The 25,601-nt window shown below is 39.4% G+C and overlaps 2 protein-coding genes across 4 annotated transcripts; both read left to right on the top strand.

Annotated features, from left to right (window-relative positions):
- The first annotated feature begins 2,519 nt into the window (after positions 1-2,519).
- On the top strand, positions 2,520-10,664 carry LOC135556454 (tyrosine-protein kinase ZAP-70-like). 3 transcript variants are annotated; one of them, XM_064989679.1, is made up of 14 exons: positions 2,520-2,621; positions 2,729-2,805; positions 6,422-6,907; positions 7,054-7,214; positions 7,304-7,442; positions 7,554-7,635; positions 7,746-7,768; positions 7,893-7,932; positions 8,198-8,408; positions 8,649-8,855; positions 9,056-9,248; positions 9,385-9,525; positions 9,920-10,032; positions 10,157-10,664. In XM_064989679.1, the coding sequence occupies exons 3-14, from the start codon at positions 6,503-6,505 to the stop codon at positions 10,260-10,262; spliced, it is 1,821 nt and encodes a 606-aa protein (XP_064845751.1). In that variant the 5' UTR covers positions 2,520-2,621; positions 2,729-2,805; positions 6,422-6,502; the 3' UTR covers positions 10,263-10,664. The 3 variants fall into 3 exon arrangements, with proteins under 3 accessions (XP_064845751.1, XP_064845750.1, XP_064845752.1); XM_064989678.1 differs by lacking the exon at positions 2,520-2,621 and having other exon boundaries at positions 2,628-2,805; XM_064989680.1 differs by lacking the exons at positions 2,520-2,621; positions 2,729-2,805 and adding an exon at positions 6,113-6,287.
- An 8,391-nt stretch (positions 10,665-19,055) lies between these two features.
- On the top strand, positions 19,056-22,271 carry LOC135556457 (MOB kinase activator 3A-like). Its single transcript, XM_064989682.1, has 4 exons — positions 19,056-19,242; positions 20,339-20,798; positions 21,487-21,689; positions 21,894-22,271. The coding sequence occupies exons 2-4, from the start codon at positions 20,381-20,383 to the stop codon at positions 21,921-21,923; spliced, it is 651 nt and encodes a 216-aa protein (XP_064845754.1). The 5' UTR covers positions 19,056-19,242; positions 20,339-20,380; the 3' UTR covers positions 21,924-22,271.
- Positions 22,272-25,601: the final 3,330 nt, after the last annotated feature.

The raw sequence follows: 25,601 nt of genomic DNA, 5'->3' as shown, positions 1-25,601 counted from the left end.
CTATAGCATTTACATGACTAATGCCGGCATACACGTAAACCCAGAATGAGATTGTACTATCAGGTCTGGTGTGGAGACCTTGCTGTAGTAGGTTCTATATGACCTAGTAGTACCAGTGGGTTATTTTATGATGACAGTGTAGTTACCTGAATAGTTAAAGGAGAAGTTCACTTTATTTGAGCCAAATCTCTATTTTCAATGTACATTTATCTGCAATGTATATTTGATCTGCAATGTAATAAAAAATATGAAAAATATCTGAATTGTAAATGTATCCGCAATGTAAATTTATCTGCAATGTTATATTCCATTTTGCTGCAGAGCTGGTAGGGGAAACCTCTTGATTTGCACAGTATGGATCATAGCATTGCGGATAAAGTCAGAGTGACACAATTTCATGTGTACAAAATCTAAAGACCTGCATCACTATACTGGCTGCGTTGTTGTTTCTAAAAGGAAGTATTTTGGTGTTTTTAAAGCCTTTGTTCATGTTTTTTTGTGCCCCTATAACTTCTGAACAAGCATGAAAAATTAAGGCCTCCCGGGTGGCACAGTGGTTAAGGGCGCTGTACTGCAGCGCCAGCTGTGCCATCAGAGTCCCTGGGTTCACTCTGTCGTAACCGTCTGCGACTGGGAGGTCCGTGGGTCCTAGCGTCGTCTGGGTTAGGGAGGGCTTGATCGGTAGGGGTGTCTCATCGTGCACCAGCGACTCCTGTGGCGGTGTTTCCTCCGACACATTGGTGTGGCTGGCTTCCGGGTTGGATGCACGCTGTGTTAAGAAGCAGTGCGGCTTGGTTGGGTTGTGTATCGGAGGACACATGACTTTCAACCTTTGTCTCTCCTGAGCCCGTACATGAGTTGTAGCAATGAGACAAGATAGTAGCTACTACAACAATTGGATACTACGAAATTGGGTAGAAAAAGGGGTAAAATTCAACAACAAAAAAGCATTAAGTAGTATGTAGGGTAAGTTTCTCAAAAACAATTAAAATCACAAATATCTAGGCACTTCTATAATAATGCCATTAACATCGGAAATAGAGATTTGGTTCAAATATAGTGAATGGCCTTCTTCAAACTTTGTTGAATGCATTGGCCCTGTTTTGAAATGTGACTAAGAAGATACAGTGCATTCGGAAAGCATTCAGCCCCCTTTACATTATCCACATTTTCCCTCATCAATCTACACACAATACCACGTACTGGCAAAGCCCCTTTTAGCCATTTTTACAAATTTATTAAAAATAATAAACAGAAATACCTTTTGCTATGAGACTCGAAAGTGAGTTCAGGTGCATCCTGTTTCCATTGATCATCCTTGAGATGTTTCTACAACTTGAAACAACTTGAAACGTGGTAAATTCAATTGACTGGACATGATGTGGAAAGGCACACACCTATCTCAGGTCCCACAGTTGACAATGCATGTCAGAGCAAAAACCAAGTCATGAGGTCGAAGGAATTTTTAAAATTGTATTTATTTATTTCACCTTTATTTAACCAGGTAGGCATGTTGAGAACAAGTTCTCCTTTACAACTGCCACCTGTCCAAGATAAAGCAAAGCAGTGCGACACAAACAACACAGTTACACATGGGATAAACAAACGTATAGTCAATAACACAATAGAAAAATCTAAATACAGTGTGTGCAAATGTAGTAAGATTAGGAAGTAAGGCAAGAAATAGGCCATAGTGGTGAAATAATTACAATTTAGAAATTAAACACTGGGGTACCATCGCGCAAAACAATAAATAATAATATGGGGATGAGGTAGTAGGGTGGGCTATTTACAGATGGGATGTGTACAGATAAGCTGCTCTGACAGCTGATGCTTAAAGTTAGTGAGAGAGATATAACTAGTCAGGATCGAGGGAAAGATGAACGGCGCAAAGTACAGAGAGATCCTTGATGAAAACCTGCTCAGGACCTTAGACTGGGGTGAAGGTTCAACTACCAGCAGGACAACGACACTAAGCACACAGCCAAGACAATGCAGGAGTGGCTTCGAGACAAGTCTCTGAATGTCCTTGAGTGGTCCAGCCAGAGCCCGGACTTGAACCTAATCGAAAATCTCTTGGAGAGACCTGAAAATAGCTGTGCAGTGACGCTCCCCATCCAACCTGACAGAGCTGGAGAGGATCTGCAGAGAAGAATGGGAGAAACTCCCCAAATACAAATGTGTCAAGCTTGCAGCGTCGTACCCAAGAAGACTCAAGGCTGTAATCACTGCCAATGGTGCTTCAACAAAGCACTGAGTAAAGGTTCTGAATCCTTATGTAAATGTGATATTTCACTTTTTTTTTAAATATAAATTTGCAAAAATGTCTAAACCTATTTTTGCTTCATCATTATGGGGTATTGTGTGTAGATTGATGAGTGAAAAAAACAAATTAATAAATTTTAGAATACGTCTGTAACGTTAACAAAATGTGGAAAACGTTAAGGGGTCTGAATACTTTCTGAATGCACTGTATTTGAATGTTCCATCTAACCATTAAAACCTCCGTCATAGACTCACTGCTGGAGGGTCGTGGTGGCAGGCTACAGGTGGAGACAGAAGATTTGGGCTGCTGTTTCAGATGCCTGTATAGAGAACTGCTGTCACTTCATGCAGCTGAGGTAAGGAAGTAGGTTAGTTTCTCTGTGAAGATTCCAGACTGTATCGATCAATCGACATAGTTTTCCTGCACACTCACAGATCACTGATGCCTCTGCTCTGTCACCAGACTCAGCTACTCTCTCTCTGAGGCCAACCTGTCTAGCTCTGACTTCTCTTCCCTTGGTTCCAGTTAAATAGTTTATGGTGAGTGCATCTTAAGTCAGTCCTGTGTTTTTTATATACTTATTGGCAATAGAGTAAATAGGATTATATTTTTTAAATCTTTATATAACAAGGCTATTGTCTTTCGGAGATGGAAAAAACTTAAGTTGAAATGCTAGTACTTTAATCTACTTTGAAGTATACTAATACAATATTTTAGACTGAATTTATATCAACGATATATATAAATCAACTATAGACTGTTCTGGAAATGTGTCTTCCCTTGTAACCAGTGCCTTGAACACATTTAAGTGTTCATACGTTTCTATTAGCAGAGTTTATGCTGTAACAAATGCAAAATGTGTTCATCACAGTGTGGCAAAGACATTCTAGCTGTGGCTTCAAAAGTAGAGATTATATTTATAAATAGTTCTTTTCATTGTGTATATGAATAGAAAGCCAAAAGGGGGTACGGTTTTCAAGTGGACACACCCAAGGGTTCTATGTGTGTTGTTTATTGCTTGTAACTTTCTTTTTGAATTATAGATTCTATTTTGAGACTCGTTGGCACGTGTAATCAGATAATTATTACAAAATAGATTACCAATACTGTGCTTTGTATGAAAATAAGGTGCTGCCTTTTTCTATTATTTTTAAGAGACTCATTCTCATCTAGATGACAGACCAACCTTCTGTGACATTTACGGACCTACTGTAATTCAGTTCAACCAATGCAATGGAATATCTATAAAATACAACATGATTTGCCTGCTGAGATATAGGTCCCTGGCTTAAACATGACTGGCTAAACTAGTGTCCTGAGGATCTGAGGACTTCTGGGCCCATGTATAGCTCAACTCTTTATAGAGATACCACAACCCAGATCACTGAGACTGATGTGTTGTCGTTCCAGGGAAAGAGTTAGGGCTTACAAATACTTAATTATACTCTTAGGTTTGGTCTTAAGCTCGACTGGCTAAATATAGTTGGATGAGGGGCCACTGTCCGAAACCCAACAAGGCAACAGTAAGCACTTTGCGGGTTACATGTTCATAAAACAAAAGCAGGAAACGAATTTCAAAAAGCTTGATTTGAAATCGACAATAATCTTCTACGTAGGCCCATAGGAAAAATATGCGCATTGGAGTCTCTTCAATTTTCCATTGACGTAAGGAATGCAGTCTGGCCCACTGACTTAATTTGTACATTAACCTCCCATCATTTTAATGTAGACCTACGCTTGATGTTTGTAGGCCTATTTGTGTGGTTGTTTCTACAAAACACTGCAGGCGTTATTAAGCAACATGGTGTGGTTTATCTGTTCTAGTGGCCTAGAATGATAACAAAATAAAGAATTACTGCATTGAACACATGTATATATTTGGACATGTTTTGATAAGCCTAACTTATTAGATGTTTGCCTGATTTTAAAAATGTTGCTAAGTGCATAGTAGCCAAAGTAATGTAATGATTTAGGAATGTTTTCATTAGAGTAACTTACAAAACCGATACCCCTCCTGATATATAAAGTGTCTTTTGTATGATCAATTGAATCCAATTCAAAGACAAATAATAACCCACACTTTGTTTGGTCTTACTATGATTATATGAAATACAAGGCAAATATGCATTATTATTGTTACAGTTCATGGCCATGAGCCAATGAACTAATTTAGCAACCCTGAGTCAACTGTTAATAGTTGATGAATGTCATGTTTTATAGCCAAACCAAAGACCCTCGGTGTTATCCTCTGTGCCGCAGTGGGTAGGGCATTCCATCTGTAGAGCTCAAAGACACTTGTACCTGCATGGGAAAAGCTGTGCGTCAGAACACAGAAGGGTTTCTGCTCTGCTATCTCCCCGCTCTTTAAAGCTACAGACTTCAGCCTGCCGAGGCTGGTACTGTATGCCCTGTACTGGCTCAGCTGTTAACTACAACCAACCTCCAGGCAAAACACAGAGAGTATAGACCTACTGCTGTTTTCTATGTGGTCCTAATGTCTGTTCTGAGGTGGAAGGAAAGCAAGATGAGGGAAGAGAATTGGTGTGTTCAAAAGCAAACAGCATATTTATGCTCCAATTATTAAGTAGTGGTGAGACCTTTATGGTTTTGTCTGTGTTCACTCATAAATTCAGGAAACTAGAAAATAAAATGTGGACATTTCCTAGTCAACAACTCTCTTGTTGACAATACGTCTTCTTCTCTGACAGATTGGTTTTTATGCTCAACATCTTTCAATTTTCATGGAAACTGACCTCTATGGTTACTCTCAAGTACTTTCTTCTGTCATTCAGGGTTTTAGCTGTTAAATTCAGCTCATATAATATCAGGATAAAGACAGGAAATAAAACGAAACACTAGTCAGTTCAGTTTGAGCCATTCACAACATGTAAAGGCCACTGTCCTTTAACCGTGTGGTGAGGGGGGGGGGGGGGGTTGAAGTTCTCAGGCCATGGTGGAGTCTATGTGCGTTGTGGCTCATTGCGGCTCTCTGTGGCTCTGTCTGTGTGTCCGCCGTGGATGTGGGCAGTCTGTCACAGGTACGCCCAGGAAACTGTGGTTGAATCACACTACACTTTTAAGCACAGACACAAGCTTCAGGTGAAAGTCCTTACATTCTCCCCCTTTGACATACCACCACCTCAGAGAATCATTTCACCAAGCACAAGACTTCAGATCTCTGAAACAAAAATCACATATTGGCCATGAAGAGTTCCCATAAGGAGCTAGTAGTAATTGTGTATCATGTAATTAACTGAAGTTTAATTTTGGCAGGTCATTTAACTGCAAACCAGATCAAGGAAAACCACCCTAACCTATGACTCACACCAACAGATTGGAAAACATGTTTAGCTAAAGCTTTCTTTTTCCAAAATGGCGGTGTCAATTGAAAAGAAAAAGGAGAAGTTATATGACGACCGCAAATAGAAAACTACATCAAAGTATCACTATGTTAACTGATTCAATGCCCATCTTTATTTTGTCTACCAAGCTCCTTTTTGTAAGTGTGTGTGATGTGGTATCCATGTTTTGAAAGTTATCATGATACTCAACTGTGTATTTTCCACCAACAGGCTTTTCTCGCTTGTTATCAAATAAAGCTAGCTCACAGTAGAACAGACACAAAATGCTGTGATGCTAACCTGTAGTCTACACTTGGTTTATTGTACATTTCCTGATAGTCAGTTAAAAGCACAAGTTGGGGGCTTTACATCTGTTTGTTTTTTTATTTTCATTTATCTAAAAAAAGATATGTTCCCTTAATTTTCATTTAAATTAGTCACTAGTGTGTTGAAAAGTTTTGGAAACAGCAGCACCTGCTCAACGGAAGAGTGAGAAACTAAAGAGAGGTTGGAGAAGGAGGATGGGGGCGGTTGTCAACTTCCTGTTGTGGCTGTGCTTAACACCAGCCTGTGCCGGTGCAGAGAAACACACACTCCCTATCTCAAATACTGCACACTGAACAGCCCAACCACACAAATACCTCAGTCACTCATCTGGGTCCATAAGATGGAGGCTCAATGTGAGTTATGATAAAGGCTGAAGACAGTACCTCATCAACAACCTCAATTAGAAAAACACATATTCTGTAGTAATTTGAATATTGTTTTTTTAAATAGTAGTCATCCATGATTATTTTCCATTCTCCTTACATAGATCTTTAACCAGGAGCCTCCAGCCATCTCCAACCCTTTTAACTGAGGAGTCTTCCCTCGTACTGCCTGAGGAGACTCAGACATGGCGACAGACCCTGCGGCAGAGCTGCCTTTCTTCTACGGCAGTATCAGTCGTTCGGAGGCTGAGGAGCACCTGAAGCTGGCAGGCATGGCCGACGGGCTGTTCCTGCTTCGCCAGTGTTTGCGGAGCCTGGGCGGCTACGTGGTCTCTCTGGTGTGGAACGTGGAGTTCCACCACTACTCTGTGGAGAAACAGCTCAACAGCACCTACTGTATTGCAGGTGGAAAGCCCCACTGTGGTCCAGCGGAGCTCTGTGAGTTTTACAGTAATGATTCAGATGGCCTGGTGTGCACCCTGAGGAAGCCCTGTCTGCGCTCCCCAGACAACCCCATCAGAGCAGGCGTCTTTGATAACCTGAGGGACAACATGCTGAGGGAGTATGTACGACAGACCTGGAACCTGGAGGTGAGGGTTGGCTAAATTACATTTGAGTAATTTCACAGACGCTGTTAACCAGAGCGACTATCACAGGATGAGAGGCAGCAGGGCCTGAAGTCACATAAACACTGTCTCTGATGTAGTTTCCTGTCTGACTTTGTATCTGTGTTCAGGGGGAGGCCATGGAGCAGGCTATCATCAGCCAGGCTCCACAGCTGGAGAAGCTGATCGCCACCACCGCCCATGAGAGGATGCCCTGGTACCACAGCAAGATACCTCGCCAGGAAGGGGAGAGGCGGCTCTACTCCGGGGCACAGCCAGATGGAAAGTTCCTGTGAGTCATGAAATGCATTTTAGTCAAACACTACACAAAGGTTCTAAAAACACCCACAACATATTTTGATTTGAGTTTTTATTAATCAGAGTCAGAGACAGGGAAGAGTCTGGAACCTTTGCCCTTTCTTTGATGTATGGAAAAACGACCTACCATTACCAGATCCTACATGACAAATCAGGAAAGTACTCCATGCCAGAGGGAACCAAATTTGACACTGTGTGGCAGGTAGGCTATTCTCTCTTCTCCAATAAATGAGTCCAAGTTTATTATGTCTGCTACCTAATGTTTAAGACAAAGAGAGTTATCTTTCCCTGCCACTCTCCCTCCCTTCTACAGCTGGTTGAGTATCTGAAGATGAAACCTGATGGGCTAGTGACAGTTCTGAGGGAACCGTGTGTGAACCGCAACAACACCAAACGTACTTAACTAACATTTTGTTCACAATTATCAAATTCTTCTTATTGTTTCACTTAACTTTGTCCCTCATGCCATTAAATTAATTTTCTTATTTCTCAAATCCATTTTCAGAGACTCCTGTTGTGCCCTCGGGGGTGAGTATCAAGATCATTCTCCATGGTAGATACTCTCTTTCCAATGTATTTATTGAGGCATCTGCTAAATGGCTTATTATTATTATTATTATTATTACTATTGAATACAGTACATTTCTTTCAGAGGCGGCCCAGAACAAATGGATACACACCGCCACCTGGAGGTAGGTCAATAACATTACAACAGACACACATGGTCTTTCTACCAAAACCCACACATACACAAATCACTAAATGTGTCTTATATATATATATATATATTTTTTTTTTTTACCCCTTTTTCTCCCCAATTTCGTGGTATCCAATTGTTTTTAGTAGCTACTATCTTGTCTTCATCAAGAGACGAAGGTTGAAAGTCATGCGTCCTCCGATACACAACACAACCAATGTCTTTAAGACATTTCCCTGTGGTTTGTCCCTTTCTTACAGTACCTCTGGGGGGCTCCAAGGAAATCAAGACTCCCCCCCCCACAGACCGTCCAATGTTGCCCATGGACTGCAGTGAATTTGTCAACCCTTACCATGACCCCAATGACCTGAAGAAGTTCTTCATCAATAGGGATCAGCTGATGATTGACGAGGTGGAGCTCGGCTCTGGAAACTTTGGCTGTGTCAAGAAAGGAGTCTTCAAAACAAATAAGTGAGAGGGGGGTTGACCTGCTTTTTGGATGAATCAAACCAGAACATCAGTTTAGAACCTATAACGTTAGCCTAGAGCCATTTATAACAATTGATAACTACCTTTTAGGTCAGAGGTTTCTCGTTATTTTTACTGACAAAATTAGCTGATCAGGAAAAAATCTGGACCCCAGTTATAGGTTATAATTAGGAAAAACATGGGGCCCTATTCATAACACCAATAATTCCTGTGTGGTTCCAGGGGCCACACTGATGTAGCCATCAAGGTGCTGAAGAGTGAGAATGAGAAGCTGGTGAAAGATGAGATGATGAGGGAGGCGGAGATCATGCACCAGCTGAGTAACCCTTACATCGTCCGCATGCTGGGGCTCTGCCAGGCTGAGTGCCTGATGCTGGTGATGGAGATGGCTTCTGTTGGGCCACTCAACAAGTTCCTCTCCACCAATAAGTAAGGTCAATTATTTCACATGTGTAGTACAATATATACAGTTTCATAAGGCATGTTATTCTCTTAGTAGTGACATTGATCATAGAGAGTTACGGAAATTCTATTAATGATAGCACAGCTAATACTCAAACAATACCATGACATACTGTAATTTCTCAAAAGGTTTATTTGAGTTCCCTTTCTGTCCTTCTACCTCTCAGGGATAAGGTCACAGTGGAGAACATTGTGGGTCTGATGCACCAGGTGTCTATGGGAATGAAGTACCTGGAGGAGAAGAAATTTGTGCACAGAGACCTGGCAGCTCGCAATGTCCTGCTGGTCAACCAACAGTTTGCCAAGATCAGTGACTTTGGTCTGTCCAAAGTTTTGGGTGCTGATGACAACTATTACAAGGTAGGAGTCTCTTGCACGTGTCATGAGCTATAATCTTGGTCTGTTTTATATAGTCAGTTCTTAAAACATTATTCATGTGGTATGGTATGTGTGTGTGTGTGTGTGTGTGTGCGTGCGTGTGTGCATGGATACATAGGCACGCATAGCAGGAAAATGGCCGCTGAAGTGGTATGCTCCAGAATGCATGAACTTCCACAAGTTCTCCAGCAAGAGTGATGTCTGGAGCTTTGGTGTCACCATGTGGGAAGCCTTTTCTTACGGAGGAAAACCATATAAGGTACAATCTGTACAGCACCTGCAAGACATATAACCACAATATAGTTAAATGTTTATACTGTATTATAAACTGGGTAGTTCGAGCCTTGAATGCTGATTGGCTGAAAGCCGTGGTATATCAGACCGCATACCACGGGTATGACAAAACATTTCTTTATACTGGTCTAATTACATTTGTTACCAGTTTATAATAGCAATAAGGCACCTCGGGTTTGTGGCATATGACCAATATAGCACTGCTAAGGGCTGTATCCAGGCACTCCGTGTTATGTCATGCAAAAGAACAGCCCTTGGCCATATACCTCATCCATTCGTGCCTTATTGCTTTAAATAACAACCTCCAACACAATGCTGTCTAGATTAACTTAATCTGCGTCTTCACCAAATATGATCAGAAAATGAAAGGTCCGGAGGTGACCAGTTTCATTGCCAGTGGGAGCCGGATGGAATGTCCGTCTGGATGTCCAGATAGAATGTATGCACTGATGAAGGACTGCTGGACATACAAGTAAGTGAGAAACTAGAGACCTATTCATTTTCACACCACATGGGAAGTAGGCTACTAGGCCACACCGCTGCCCATTTAAAAGTAGATGCATCACATCTAAAGTGTCTGACCTTTCTCTTCTCAGACACGAGGACCGGCCAGGCTTTGTGAAGGTGGAGGAGTGCATGCGAATCTTTTATTACTCCATATCCAACAAAACTCCTCCTGACGCTGCTGAGCCTCTCAAGTAGACCAGAGACAACAGACACTCTGTCCCCCCGCCATACAGTGCATTCTTTGAGATAGACAAAGAGATTCTTTTGAACTAGTCTGGTCACTAGCTAACAGCTTCAGCAACAGGCAGCTACAGTAAACAGCTAATCAAGCCTTATTGGCACAAATGTGAGTTTGTAATGAAAGTCATTCTTGTGAGGATGCTCCTCTTCTGAAAGGTAGCTCAAGACTCCATCATCCGAGGTTTGGAATAGTTTGAAAGAAACGCTTCACAAAGAATTGTGCATGGTAAAATTACAATTTGAAAGTGTAATGATTCCTTGGGAGTACTTATACTATAGGTCAATTGTGAATTATATTTAAGTGCTTCAGCTCTGTATACATTCCTTAATATGTCATAATTAAACATTTTCACAGAATATGGTGTATCTATATCAAGTAATTGTGAAAAGAATTTGTGAATGAATTCTGAAAGGTAAAAAGGCCAGAAACATCGGCTCAAACGGGCAATCTGCAGTTGCTACAGTACATCCATTTTTGGACTTATAAATTAATGATATGTACCCTTTGATTCTTGAAGAATATATCTTGTAAATTAATGATATATACCCTTTGATTCTTGAAGAATATATATTCTAAATTAATTATATATAACCTTTGATTCTTGAAGAATATATCTTGTAAATTCCTCATGAGCTTAGCTCAACTGTCGTACCCCATCAGATCCAAAGTAAAAGTTTGTTTTACTCCAATGTTTGTAAACAAAGTAAATGTAAACAAACACTATATAGCCTCAAAACATGATTAAAACTATACTGAACAACAATATAAATGCAACACACAATAGTTTCAAAGATTTTACTGAGTTTCAGTTCATATAAGGCAATCAGTCAATTGAAATAAATTCATTAGGCCCTAATCTCTGGATTCCACATGACTGGGAACACGATATGCATCTGTTGGTCACAGATACTTTGGGGTCTGGATCAGCAAACCAGTTAGTATCTGGTGTGACCACCTCATGCAGCGCAACACATCTCCTTTGCATAGAGTTGATCAGGCTGTTGATTGTGGACTGTGGAATGTTGTTCCATTCCTCTTCAATGGCTGTGCGAAGTTGCTAGATATTGGAACTGGAACATGCAGTAGTACACGTCGATCCAGAGCATCCCAAACATGCTCAATGGGTGACATGTCTGGTGAGTATGCAGGCCATGGAAGAACTGGGACATTTTCTACTTCCAGGAGTTGTGTACAGATCCTTGCGACATGGGGCTGTGAATCACATGAGGTGATTGCGGAGGATGAAAGGCACGACCCCATCCTGGTATCTCTGTGCATTCAAATGGCCATCGATAAAATGCAATTGCGTTCGTTGTCCGTAGCTTATGTCTGCCCATACCATAACCCCAACGCCACCATGGGGAACTCTGTTCACAACGTTGACATCAGCAAACCGCTCACCCACACAACACAATCTGCCCGGCACAGTTGAAACTGGGATTCAACCGGGAAGAGCACACTTCCCCAGTGTGCCAGTGGCCATCGAAGTTGAACATTTGCCCACTGAAGTCGGTTACGACACCGAACTGCGGTCAGGTCAAGACCCTGGTGTAGACGACGAGCACGCAGATGAGCTTCCCTGAGACGGTTTCTGACAGATTGGGCAGAAATTCTTAGGTTGTGCAAACCCACAGTTTCATCAGCTGTATGGGTGGCAGGTCTCAGACGATCCTGCAGGTGAAGAAATTGGATAGTCCTGGGCTGGCGGGATTACACATGGTCCGAGGTTGTAAGGCCGGTTGGACATACTGCCAAATTCTTTTAAACGATATTGGAAGCAGCTTATGGTAGAGAAATTAACATGAATGTCTCTGGCAACAGCACTGGTGGACATTCCTGCATTCTGCATGCCATTTGCACGCTCCCTCAAAACTTGAGACATCTGTGGCAATGTGTTGTGTGACAAACCTACACATTTTAGTGGCCTTTTATTGTTCCCCGCACAAGGTGCACCTGTGTAATAACCATGCTGTTTAATCAGCTTCTTGATATGCCACACCTGTCAGGTGGGTGAATTGTCTTGGCAAAGGAGAAATGCTCACTAACAGGGGTGTAAACAAATTTGTTTGTGCATTTCAACAGCTTCGAAAATTCCAGAAAATGATGTCATTGCTTTAGAAGCTTCTGATATGCTAATTGACATCATTTGAGTCAATTGGAGGCGGACCTGTGGATGTATTTCAAGGCCGACCTTCAAACTCAGTGCCTCTGCTTGACATCATGGGAAAATCAAAAGAAATCAGCCAAGACCTCAGAAAAAAATGGTAGACTTCTGATAAAAGAATTTATAAGATTTAAGATAAATGATGAAATAATTACATCCGGAAACTTAACCATTAGGGATGAGAGGTTATGTAACATGGATAAGGAGTAATTAAAAATATTAAACATAAGTTAGGTTAGACTGGGAGAGAGAGGAATGTGTGTGTATGCCTAAGAAAACACCTAGAAACAATTAAACTATGGTTGAACCGACCCGGCTATAACTCTGAGAATGTACGATAGGACAGGGAGTACCCCTCCAGTTTTCCTTTATCTGGGGGGGGGGGACTGGAACTGTCAGCTGGGTAGTGATAAACTGTGGTGGGAATTTGGGAGAAGAAGATAGCTCTCCTAATGTTAGTGTGCATGTGTGTGTGTAGGTTAGAATAATGTTACAGAAGGAATATCTTTGTATATGAACGGCAGAGCTCTCGTGAATAAACTTTGATTTGACTAATTGTGAACTGGGAATTCTGTCTGTTTAATTTAAACCAGAACTTTACACACTCTGGGTTGCAGACCGATTAGAATACTTGAAAATTCTATATCAACTTCCACAAGTCTGGTTCATCCTTGGGAGCAATTTCCAAACACCTGAAGGTACTACATTCATCTGTACAAACAATAGTATGCAAGTATAAACAACATGGGACCACGCAGCCATCACACCGCTCAGGAAGGAGAAGCGTTTTGTCTCCTAGAGATTAATTTACTTTGGTACGAAAAGTGCAAATGAATCCCAGAACAACAGCAAAGGAACTTGTGAAGATGCTGGAGGAAACAGGTACAAAGTATCTATATCCACAGTAAAACAAGTCTTTTTTCGCCATAACCTGAAAGACCACTCAGCAAGGAAGAAGCCACTGCTCCAAAACCGCAATAAAAAAGCCAGACTACGGTTTGCAACTGCACATGGGGACAAAGATCATACTTGTTTGGAGAAAATGACCATTGTTATGTTTGGAGGAAAAAGGGGGAGGCTTGCAAGCCAAAGAACACCATCCAAACCGTGAAGCACGGGGGTGGCAGCATCATGTTGTGGGGGTGCTTTGCTGCAGGAGGGACTGGTGCACTTCACAAAATAGATGGCTTCAGAAAACTTATGTAGATATATTGAAGTAACATCTCAAGACATCAGTCAGGAAGTTGAAGCTTGGCCGCAAATGGGTCTTCCAAATGGACAACAACCCCAAGCATCACAAAGCCCTGACCTCAATCCTGTAGAAAATTTGTGGGCAGAACTGAAAAAGCATGTGCGAGCAAGGAGGCCTATAAACCTGACTCAGTTACACCAGCTCTGTTAGGAGGAATTCACCCAACTTATTGTGGGAAGCTTGTGGAAGGCTACCTGAAACATTTGACCCAAGTTAAACAATTTAAAGGCAATGCTACCAAATACTATTTCAGTGTATGTACATTTCTGACCCACTGCAAATGTGATGAAAGAAATAAAAGCTGAAATAAATCATTCTCTCTACTATTACTCTGACATTTCACATTCTTAAAATGAAGTGGTGATCCTAACTGACCTAAGACAGATGTCAGGGATTGTGAAAAACTGAGTTTAAATATATTTGGCTAAGGTGTATATAAACTTCCGACTTCAATTGTATGTCAATAACTGTTCCATGGATATGTGTGTGTGTGTGTGAGGGTGGGAGGTGTGAGGGAGGGTGAATATGAATATGTTTAGGAGGGCGGGTGGGAGAGAATGGGTGTGTGGATGCATAGGGTATAGGTTGTATGCGAACGAAGGAAAATAGCTATATGGATGGGTGTAAGGGTGTCTGAGGGGAAGAGAGGGTGGGGGGGGGGGTTCTTGAACATTCAAGAGATTATCAGAGGATGTGGTTTTCACTTCAAAAAAGGAGAAGTGTCATATTTAAAGAGGAGCTGGGTTAGAGAGGCATATGCTGGTGTAGGCATCCTGATAAAAAAGTAAATAAGAATTTCCCTTATATCCCAGCACACGGACCAAGAAGGCCATTTTCTAATTTTGAATTGTACTTTACATGGTACAATTCAAGGAACCTCCAAAGAGACTGAAAATGTTAATCTCCACAAATAATTTACAGGAAACCTAGAGATTACTATTACCAACTACAAAAGACTACTCCTTTTTCTCAAAGTAAGAAATGCTATTCAAGAATTGACTACAGTTTTATTTCCAAAAATGCACTCAACAATATACTGGGTTAAAAAATACATGACATAGTGATATTTGATCATTCTCCTGTATCATGCTTAATTACATCAATAGAAAATTCCTTTAGTGATAGAATATGGAGAATGAACAGAGCACATCTTCAAGAACTGAAATGTATTAAATACGTAAACAAAAAAATAAAGACCTTTACCATTACAAATATAGACATATAGGACAGAACAGCCGACCACCTAAATAATTTTGGATACTTTTAAGGCGTACGTTAGGGGAATGATAATCTCATACTCGGCAAAAGTTAAATCTGAGTTTTAAATTAAAATGAAAGAAACATTTGAAAGAAATTACTATCTTAGAAAAATACCGTAAAAAATCTTTACAAGGCAAAGAAGAAAATATAATGAACTTAAGCAGGAGTATGATGTTTTACTTTTGAAGAGAGACAAAAACTAAACTCAAATGAAGCATACTATTTAGTGGCAAATAAACCTGGTAAACATTTTGCAGCCCTCACAAAACGAATAAATGCCAAACCAGTTATAATTTTAAATGATAAGGACACAAATGCTTGAATTATAAACAACAACTCTATTCATAACAATTTAAAAGCCTCTATGAAAATGTACATGAATCAGAATTAAACAACAGTTTGACTGATCATACAGCCTTCTTAGACTCAAAAACCCTGAACCAACTATCAGCAAACGGAAAAAATAACAGAAATTTCAAATCACACAAAAATAAATATTATACACTGTTGAAGCATTCGCACGGAGAAAAGCACCAGGTATGGACGGCTTTCCCATATAATTTTATTTCAGTGAGTTTTTAATTGAGGGTTACTCAAATGATAACACACGTCACTCAATTCAGTGGTTCCAAGTTCCATGTATCATACAGTTATTTCAGTTATATTAAAACCAGGAAAATCCGGAGAGTCCCCTGCAGATTATAGACCCATAAATGTAATAAATTATGACAATAAAATAATAACAAAATTCAAAAGCAACAGAATGGCAAAAGTCATGATAATCAATCAGGGTTGGGTTAAAATAGACATTTACAAACAAATACAAGAACACGTTTCAGTATAATGCAATACACTAAAAAACAAGATATAGATTTATCAATAATGGCTGTTGATGCCGAAAAGGCTTTCAACCGACTTGAATTACCTTTTCTATTCAAAACCAAGTTTACATCTGAAATAATAGATTTTATAAAAAATATTATATAAATATCCTAAAGCTAAATTATACACAAATAATACATTATCTGATTAATTTGCTTTAGAAAGGGGCACAAGACAGGGATGTCCTCTCACCCCTCCTGTTTGCAGTGGCAATTGAACTGCTTGCAGAAAGAATTAGACAGGAACCAAATGTAACAGTTATCAGTATTGGTAAACATGAATAAACTAACTTTATTTGCAGACAATCTCCTGATATACCTGACTAATATTGATAACTGAATGCCCCCCTTGTTAAACATATTTTCAGAAGGCTCTAAAATCTCAGCATATAAAATGAAGGTGGAAAAAAATGAAATAATGGCAATAGGAAAATTTTAAATGATAACTCATGAGCATGTAAGTGGAGCACAAAAAGTATTCAATATTTAGGATGCTTAATAAGTGACAAACAAAGATAATTGTATCCCATTACTCAACAACATGAAAGCAGATCTAATTAAATGGAACAATATTCCCATAAATCTTACAGGTAGAATAAACCTCTTTAGAATGGCATGGCTCCCAAAGTTTCTATATTCTATATTTATTTTTCCTACCTAAGACATTATTTTAAAAGTGTACTTGACCTAACAGTCTTTATATGGGCAAATAAACCTCACAGAATAAAAAGCAAAGTTTTACATCGGTGTGGTTTTAACTTTCCAAACCTGTGACTTTATCAACTCGCCCCCAAGGCTTTTACTTGCGACATATTGTTAAATGCACTAAAGAGGAACAATGGGTGCATATTGAAGATGTCATGCACATCCCCAGAATATTTTCACGTGTCTATTTTCAATCGATAAAGCCTAGAACATGAACAACTTCATAACACTATAACAATATAACAATATGGAAGAAAATGAAACAGATTCTACTAGAACCAATAACACTCCTCTAAAAACACACCCATATGGAAAGTCTTTGGATAGCTTTTCAGAATTAACTGATAAATTGGCCCACATAGGAAAATAAACAAAGGCATAGAAACCGTAAATGACTTGGTAATAGGAAATACATCGATTTCCATGACAGAATTAAAAAGCCATTTTGGACTTACCAATGTAGACATTCTCAAATACATGCAACTTAATTAAATACAAAGAAAAACCTGTCAAGCTCACTTAGATCTTGCTGTGAAACTGTGTGTGTGTGTGTGTGTGTGTGTGTGTGTGTGTGTGTGTGTGTGTGTGTGTGTGTGTGTGTGTGTGTGTGTGTGTGTGTGTGTGTGTGTGTGTGTGGGTGTGTGTGTGGGTGTGTGTGTGTGTTTGTCCTGAATGTATACACATTTTGCTTTCACAATTTAACATTTGTTAAACAGCACCCCCGGTAGGCTACTGCAACCAGGTAACTCAGAAATGTCCAACTTGCTAACAGACTGGCCCTAGTTATACACGTGCTGTGTACACCAGTTATCGAGTAAAAACGTCCAAATTTCCGAGGTCAGACTATCCTTGAACGCGGCACTAATATAAAACGAAATACTGTATGTTTTTTGTGTGTTTTTTTAATTCATTCATTAATTTTATTAACCACAAATCAATACAGAAAGTACATGAGGGAACACAAGTACATATAGACTACATACAATGGACAATCGAGCTAGGGGATACAATATCACATTACAATAACACAAGGACCTTAAGGGACATAAATACACTTACAATTTGAACAGCTTTTTTGTTAGTAGAGTATTTAACTGTCTTAAAATACAGTTCAATTTCTTTTTGTAGGGTGAGAAAATGTGTTTTTTGTTTGTTAATTTACATTTGTGTATATGAAATTTGGCCAAAAGAATAATGAAATTAATTACATAAAAATGTTTCAGCTTATTTCTATCGTATGTAAAGAATCCAAGCAGTACATCTCTCCACAATAGTGTAAAATCTTCATAAATGTGTTCAATTATAAATCTACTAATGTCTTGCCACAAGTTTCTTACATGAATACAATAATTTCTTTACCAGCTATGGAAATACCTTGTACAGGACTATTATTTAAAGAATTTGCAAGAAGTTGGGTGATTAATAAAAACAGGTATGGGGAGATAGGACAATCTTGCCTAATCCTCTCTTTAACTCAAATCTAGGTGAGGTGCCATATTTCAATTTGATAGAGCTGTTACCATTTGCATAGAGAGTCTTAATAGCCTTACAGAAAAAATCCCCAAAGCCAAGTCTCTCGAGGGAGTGGAAGAGAAATTGATGCTCTACTGTGTCAAATGCTTTATAAAAATCTACAAATAATATGAAGCTATCCTCAGTTATTAGGTCTGAGTAGTCAAGTATGTCTAATACTAGTCTGATATTGTTAGAAATATGTCTGTTCCTCATGAAGCCAGACTGTGTTTCATCAATGATTGCATCCAGGACTTCTTTAATTATTTTTGCAAGTAGTAAGGCTAATATCTTATAGTCATTATTAAGAAGACAAATTGGACACAAGTTATCAATGAGCAGGAATTTTTTTTTAGGCTTAGGTATCAGTGTTATTAACCCCTGACTCATTGTAGGAGGGAATACATTGTTTTTAATATTCTCTAAAAATACTTCAAATACGAAGGGAGCTACTTGTTCAGAAAATAATTTGTAAAATTCTGATGTAATTCCATCAACACCTGGTAATTTATTGTTCTTTAGATGTTTGATATACTCTATAATCTCTTCAACTTTGATGGGTTCATCACACTGTTTAGATTCTATATCACTGATAGAGTGAACATTGTTCAGTGAGTTAAAAAACATATCTATGGATTCCTGGCAGTACGTAGAGCTATACAATTTTCTGTAAAAATTGCTACAGTATTTAGCGATTAATTTTTGGTCATCTGTAATAACACCATCAATGTTTAATTTATGGATAGTGTTATTTTAGAGTGAAATTTCTCAAGTCTAAAGAAATAGGATGAATTCTGTTCTCCCTCCTCAATCCATTTTTTCCTAGATCTAATAAAGGCCCCTTCTGCTTTTTATTAATCTATATATATTATCCAGTTTATTTTGTAACTCAATTAGTTCCATACGAAATACTGTATGTGCGCCTGCTTGGTCCGTGTAAAATGACGTAAAGTCAGAGGAAGTGCTTGTTATTTCTTCTTTATTTTTTGGTAGGGAGGGGCTTATTTTAGTTGCCTTAGTAAAGACTTAGCGCTATGTTCAGAACTACTAACGTTATACATTGATTAAAATGTAGCCGTTGTTATACATTTAAAAAGGATTAGCAAAGTTTATTATATTCAAGAGAACACAGCAAGGGAAGGAACATTATAGCGTAACAAGTAAGTGATAACGTTAGCCTATCTAAGTTCGGGGAATGTGGTTGCGTTTACGGTCAGCTCGTTTGGGAGTAATTTACTCCCATTATTTCTACGTTAAATTATACAATGAATAACATGTTTTAAGGAGTAGTTTGTGGTTACCTTTATCATGCGAAAAGCAAGAAGTGCGATTGTATCCTTTTTTCTCTCATGAATAAACTTGGCGCGGTCATCTTTGAAGCATCGTAGCATCAGCGCTCCGGCTGCCGCTAGGATACATCATGGACTAACGTTAGCTTCTATATTTAGTTTGTTTCACTTTTGCTCCTGACCACTTTATCTGTCTGCTGTCTAGATATAGTCATATTCATAACCTCAATATATGACATATCGTTATTGTCTGAGATCACTTCATAAAGTTGTGCTAGGTTGTACATGCTATCTCGCTTTCCTGAACCAGGCCTTAATGTATTGTGAAAAGTAGGAAATGACTCATACAGCTTGCAACAAATTGTAACTACATTCTAACAACCCTCACTTTTTGCAACGTGGTAACTAACTAACTCTGTGACGATACTCACTTTGCAACATTGTAGCTGTTTGGGGTTATTCTTCTCGAAGTTGATGTTCAGGTTATGTTGGAGGACAGACTTCCTTGAATTTACCACTCTTTGGACAGCAGTCATAGATGTGTTATATATTTTGGTTAGTTAAATATGGTTTATTAATTTGGTGAACTGATTAATCCGTAGATTTTTTTACATTTGTTATTAATTTTCAATAATGGATTGAGACACCACAAACACTTACACTATTATGCATTTGTACCAAACAACATAACTTATGGTGATGCAGATTTGCGAAATGTTACAGATTTATAGAAGCGCCACCAATAAATACATTGTGGGGCTACGTTGTTGGCATTGCAGCACCAGACTGAATACTGCACGTTACTGCTAAATTGGACAATATGGAATATATGTGAATCTGACACAAAATCATCCCCCCCCCCCTCTCTGATTAGACCCTTCAGCCTCAGGACCAAAACCATCTGTGAGAAAAATACAACCATTGTATAACTGCTCCACTGTTGTTTATATCTCCTTGTTCTAACCAGTAAATCAGTCATTAAGACATAAAAAAACTGCCACATGCAACAATGTCCATGGCCCTGAAGCAAGTCTTCAACAAGGAGAGGACATTCCGGCCAAAGCGTAAGTTTGAGCCCGGGACACAGCGCTTTGAGCTGCACAAGAAGGCCCAGGCGTCTCTGAATGCAGGCCTGGACCTGAAGCAGGCGGTGGCGTTGCCCCATGGAGAGGACCTTAATGACTGGGTGGCTGTTCACGTGGTGGACTTCTTCAACCGCATCAACCTCATCTACGGCACCATCAGCGACTCCTGCACCGACCAGACCTGCCCCGTCATGTCCGGAGGGCCCAAGTACGAGTACCGCTGGCAGGACGAGCACAAGTACAAGAAGCCCACAGCCGTGCCAGCCCCAAAATACATGAGCCTGCTGATGGACTGGATCGAGGTACAGATCAACAACGAGCACATCTTCCCCACCAACGTTGGTATGTACAAAGAATGATAACTAGGTAGATGGGATCTGTTATTTGACTATTCATGATGATGATACATAGGTCTGAATCATCTTCATGAGCTGAATTCCTTGAGTTCTCTGTCATTATAAAGTGCAACAGCTGTATCAGTTAATCTACTATAATTCAGAAATTCTTAACCTTCCGTTCTTCACTTCCTCCCACCACACATAACTTTGCGTCTGACTAGCTGTAGAAACAGCCAAGCAATGACTTTAGAAATGGTCACACAATCTACAGTAGGGTATACATAGGAATGCATGTACACATGTCCCCAGGAATGCATTTTAACATGCTATTAGATTAGTGTAAGAGGATAGACTGATAACTTCATCTATTCTTGATGGATGAAGGGAAATATGAATCCTCTGCCCTAGGTGTGGTAATTTCCAAGGCTCACATATCTCAATCAAGTGATACAAGCATGATCCTCCAGTACACAAGAAAATAACATCACTCACTTGATTCACAAAAACATAGAATATTTATACCAATTGTATTTGCACCCAATGTAATATTTACAGTTGAGAATTAATCTGACAATTAAACTGAACCTACCACAGAGATGAGGTTGAGAGCTTGACCACATGTGTGTTTACTTTACATGTCACAGGAGGACACGTCTTCATCTTTTTTGTCATCTTCTGTTTGGTTTTTGAAGGTACTCCCTTCCCAAAGACCTTCATGCAGGTAGCTAAGAAGATTTTGTCTCGCCTGTTCCGTGTGTTTGTCCACGTCTACATCCACCACTTTGATCGTGTGAACCAGATGGGTGCAGAGGCCCACGTCAACACCTGTTACAAGCATTTCTATTACTTTGTAACGGAGTTTAACCTCACAGACCACAAGGAGCTCGAGCCACTGGTGAGTGAGAAAAAAATGATTGAATTGTCTGTCTTGTTGGAAGTTGTAATTTTCATATATTTTCTGACATATTACATGTTTGTTTTGCAAATGAAGCTGGAAGGGAAGTTATGATGCCAATATTGCAACCTAGAATTGTGATGTTTACAAGCACATTTGTGTACTTTTGCTATCATAATGTTGCCATCACTCCTGCTCCTACAGAAAGAGATGACATCACAGATGTGCCACTAAGGGAGCACCATTGACCACTTGATAAATTCCAGCTTGAAGACTAGTTCCGTCCATATAGAAGACTGAAACAGGAAACCAAATCTAAAATAGTCTTTATTTTTATAAACAAGTAATGTTATCTTTTTTAACCATGTAGGTTTGTCTAACCAGGAACCTTGTAAGGCATTCTCCTCATTTTAATTTTTAGAAAATGAGCACAGTATTAAGAGATTTCACTTTAAAAAAAAAGTTGAATCCGTCCTGTAATTTAGTTCTTGTTCTCTTATCTAAAATGAATATATGTTTTTGTACATATCTAAGATTGTAGTATGTGGAGACATTAAATGTACTCTGTGTTCCTGCTCTAAACTCAGTGTCATATGTTTAATTATGAAATGGGTAGTTTTGATGCGTATTAGACGAGCAGCGTTCGAAGCCGTGCAGTATTGTCATACATTTTTATTTTTCCGGAATATACATTCAAACTGGTATATTGTTTGTGTATTACATCTATTCAATGGTGTTGTTTTGTAAAATAACTGAGAAGAAGGCCTGTGGAGTGAGGCCAATCAACGTCGTAAAACAGTCATGCAGGTCTGAAGTCAGTCCACAAGGTGGCGAAAGGAGCACACATAAATACGGCTGGTGAAAGGGTTGAGTTTATATTGTAGCAGGAAGTCCATTCAGTTTTGAATACCCCATAACTCAAATGAAAAACATATCTGCCTACCTTAGTACTATGGAAATGCAGTTTTAAGGACACCTTAGGCAATATAAAGATACTTTTTAAGCTTGTCTGTTGGAAGTGATTTGATCTGGACTAGCCCTATGTTTGAGTAAAAGCTTCTTCAAATAATATACCAAACATAGTAGCCCTGAAGTGAACTGAATGTTTCATCCACGTGTGCTGATTGTTCACTGATCTCCTTTGTTAGTATTGTCCCAGTTTGAATAAGGAGAAATTAAATGAATGCCATATTGCAGGGTTCCCCAACTGTTGTTGGACCTAAAAAGACCTAAAAACACCAACGCAGCTCCTTGTCATTTTAATTCTGGAAATATTTTCCAAAGTATTCCCATGCACAATAAAGAGAGACCGTTGAAGTCAGAATTTACATACACTTAGTTTGGAGTCATTAAAACCCGTTTTTCAACCACTCCACACATTTATTGTTAACAAACTATAGTTTTGGCAAGTTATCTACTCTGTGCATATCAAGTCATTTTTCAATTGTTTACAGACAGTCAATTATAAGTGAAATAATCTATTACAATTCCAGTCGGTCAGAAGTTGACTGTGCCTTTTAAACAGCTTGGGAAATTCCAGCATGGAAAATTCCAGAAAATGATGTCATGGCTTTAGAAGCTTCTGATAGGCTAGGTAACATAATTTGAGTCAATTGGAGGTGTACCTGTGGATGTATTTCAAGGTCTACCTTCAAACTCAGTGCCTCTTTGCTTGACATGGGAAAATCAAAAGCAATCAGCCAAGACCTCATAAAAAAAATTGTAGACCTCCACAAGTTTGGTTCACCCTTGGGAGTAATTTCCAAACGCCTGAAGGTACCACATTCATCTGTACAAACAATAGTACGCAAGTATAAACACCATGGGACCACGCAGCCGTCATACCGCTCAGGAAGGAGACTCATTCTGTCTCCTAGAGATGAACATACTTTGGTGCGAAAAGTGCAAATCAATCCCAGTACAGCAGCAAAGGACCTTGTGAAGATGCTGGAGGAAAATGGTACAAAATTATCTATATCCACAGTAAAATGAGTCCTATATCGACATAACCTGAAATGCAGCTCAGCAACCTGAAGTGCCGCTCAGCAAGAAAGAAGACTGCTCCAAAACCGCCATATAAAAGACAGACTATGGTTTGCAACTGCACATGGAGACAAGGATTATACTTTTTGGAGGAATGTCCTCGCCTGATGAAACAAAAATAGAACTTTGTCCATAATGACCATTATGTTTGGAGGCCGAAGAACACCATCCCAACCGTGAAGCATGGGGGTGGCAGCATTATGGTGTGGGGGTGCTTTGCTGCACTTCACAAAAGAGATGGCATCATGAGGATGGAAAATTTTGTGGATATATTGAAGCAACATCTCAAGACATCAGTCAGGAAGTTAAAGCTTGGTCGCAAATGGGTCTTCCGAATGGACAATGACCCCAAGCATACTTCCAAAGTTGTGGCAAAATGGCTTAAGGACAACAAAGTCAAGGTATTGGAGTGGCCATCACAAAGTCCTGACCTCAATCCCATAGAAAATTTGTTTGCCGAACTGAAAAAGCGTGTGCGAGCAAGAAGGCCTACAAACCTGACTCACTTACGCCAGCTCTGTCAGGAGGAATGGGCCAAAATTCACCCAACTTATTGTGGGAAGCTTGTGGAAGGCTACCCAAAACATTTGACCCAAGTTAAACAATTTAAAGGCAATGCTACCAAATACTAATTCAGTGTATGTAAACTTCTGACCCACTGGGAATGTGATGAAAGAATAAAAGCTGAAATAAATAATTCTCTCTACTATTATTCTGACATTTCACATTCTTAAAATGAAGTGGTGATCCTAGCTGACCTAAGGCAGGGAATCTTTACTAGGATTAAATATCTGGAATTGTGAAAAACTGAGTTTAAATGTATTTGGCTAAGGTGTATGTAGACTTCAACTGCACATGTGCAAGATGGCATCAATAGATAGAGCAGCTCCGCTTCTAGCTCCTATATTTCTTACAAGCATTTCGCTACACCCGCAATAACATCTGCTACATGTGTATGTGATCAATAAAATATAATTTATGTGATAGTATACAAATGTATGCAAGGTTTGGAATTATTTAGGTTTTAGTCAAATGGTATATCTGTATGATCTTCTTGTGGTCAATTCGCTGTCTACAAATTATTTGTAATTACGTTCCGGACCTCTGACCATCTGCCAAAAATCGGCTTGAGGCTTAATCTAGTTGTTGATCCCTGATATGGGGTGGGCTGACCAATAATATACCCATTCAGTGCACATTTGAGCAATTGTACATTTCCCTGGTGGGAATTTCGTGGTGAGGGTATTGGGTCGGCAGGCTGTATCACGTGTTGTCTCTGATACCTACAACTTACTATAATAACATATGATTTAGCTTAAAACGTGTAGTTTGTTTCAACAAACTGTTCTGTTCCACACCCACGATACATACACACATATACATTAGTGGACATGTAGACCCCCCTGAACAAAACACAAGAGACACACTTACATGTTTGTTTTGGTTTTAATTCCCCCACAGTTATTACTGTAGTTGTAGGTCTATATAATGTAAGTACTTACTGCAAGCATGTTGTTTAAATTAATTAGTTATGTCACTATGTTGTGAGCTACTACACATTAAAAACGGTGTCAGTGTACAGACAGCTGGATGTTAATGTATAGTGAGCGTTCTGATTCATGTCAGTCATACATCACTCAGGTGATTGGGAGGGAATGATTAGCCTGTTACAAGTGCTTAGCAAACTTTTGGAAAAAACTGTGTTTGATCAAATACAAAGTTATTTTACAGAAAACAAAATAAGAACAGACTTTCAACATGCTTATAGGGAAGGGCACTCAACATGCTCGGCACTGGACACAAATGACTGATGAATGATAGAAGATTGTGGGGCTGTTTTGTTACAATTCAGTGCAGCTGTTGATGTCA

This window comes from Oncorhynchus masou, chromosome 15 (assembly GCF_036934945.1).
Source record: "Oncorhynchus masou masou isolate Uvic2021 chromosome 15, UVic_Omas_1.1, whole genome shotgun sequence".
NCBI lineage: Eukaryota > Metazoa > Chordata > Actinopteri > Salmoniformes > Salmonidae > Oncorhynchus > Oncorhynchus masou.
This window is presented reverse-complemented; position numbering and strand designations above follow the sequence as displayed.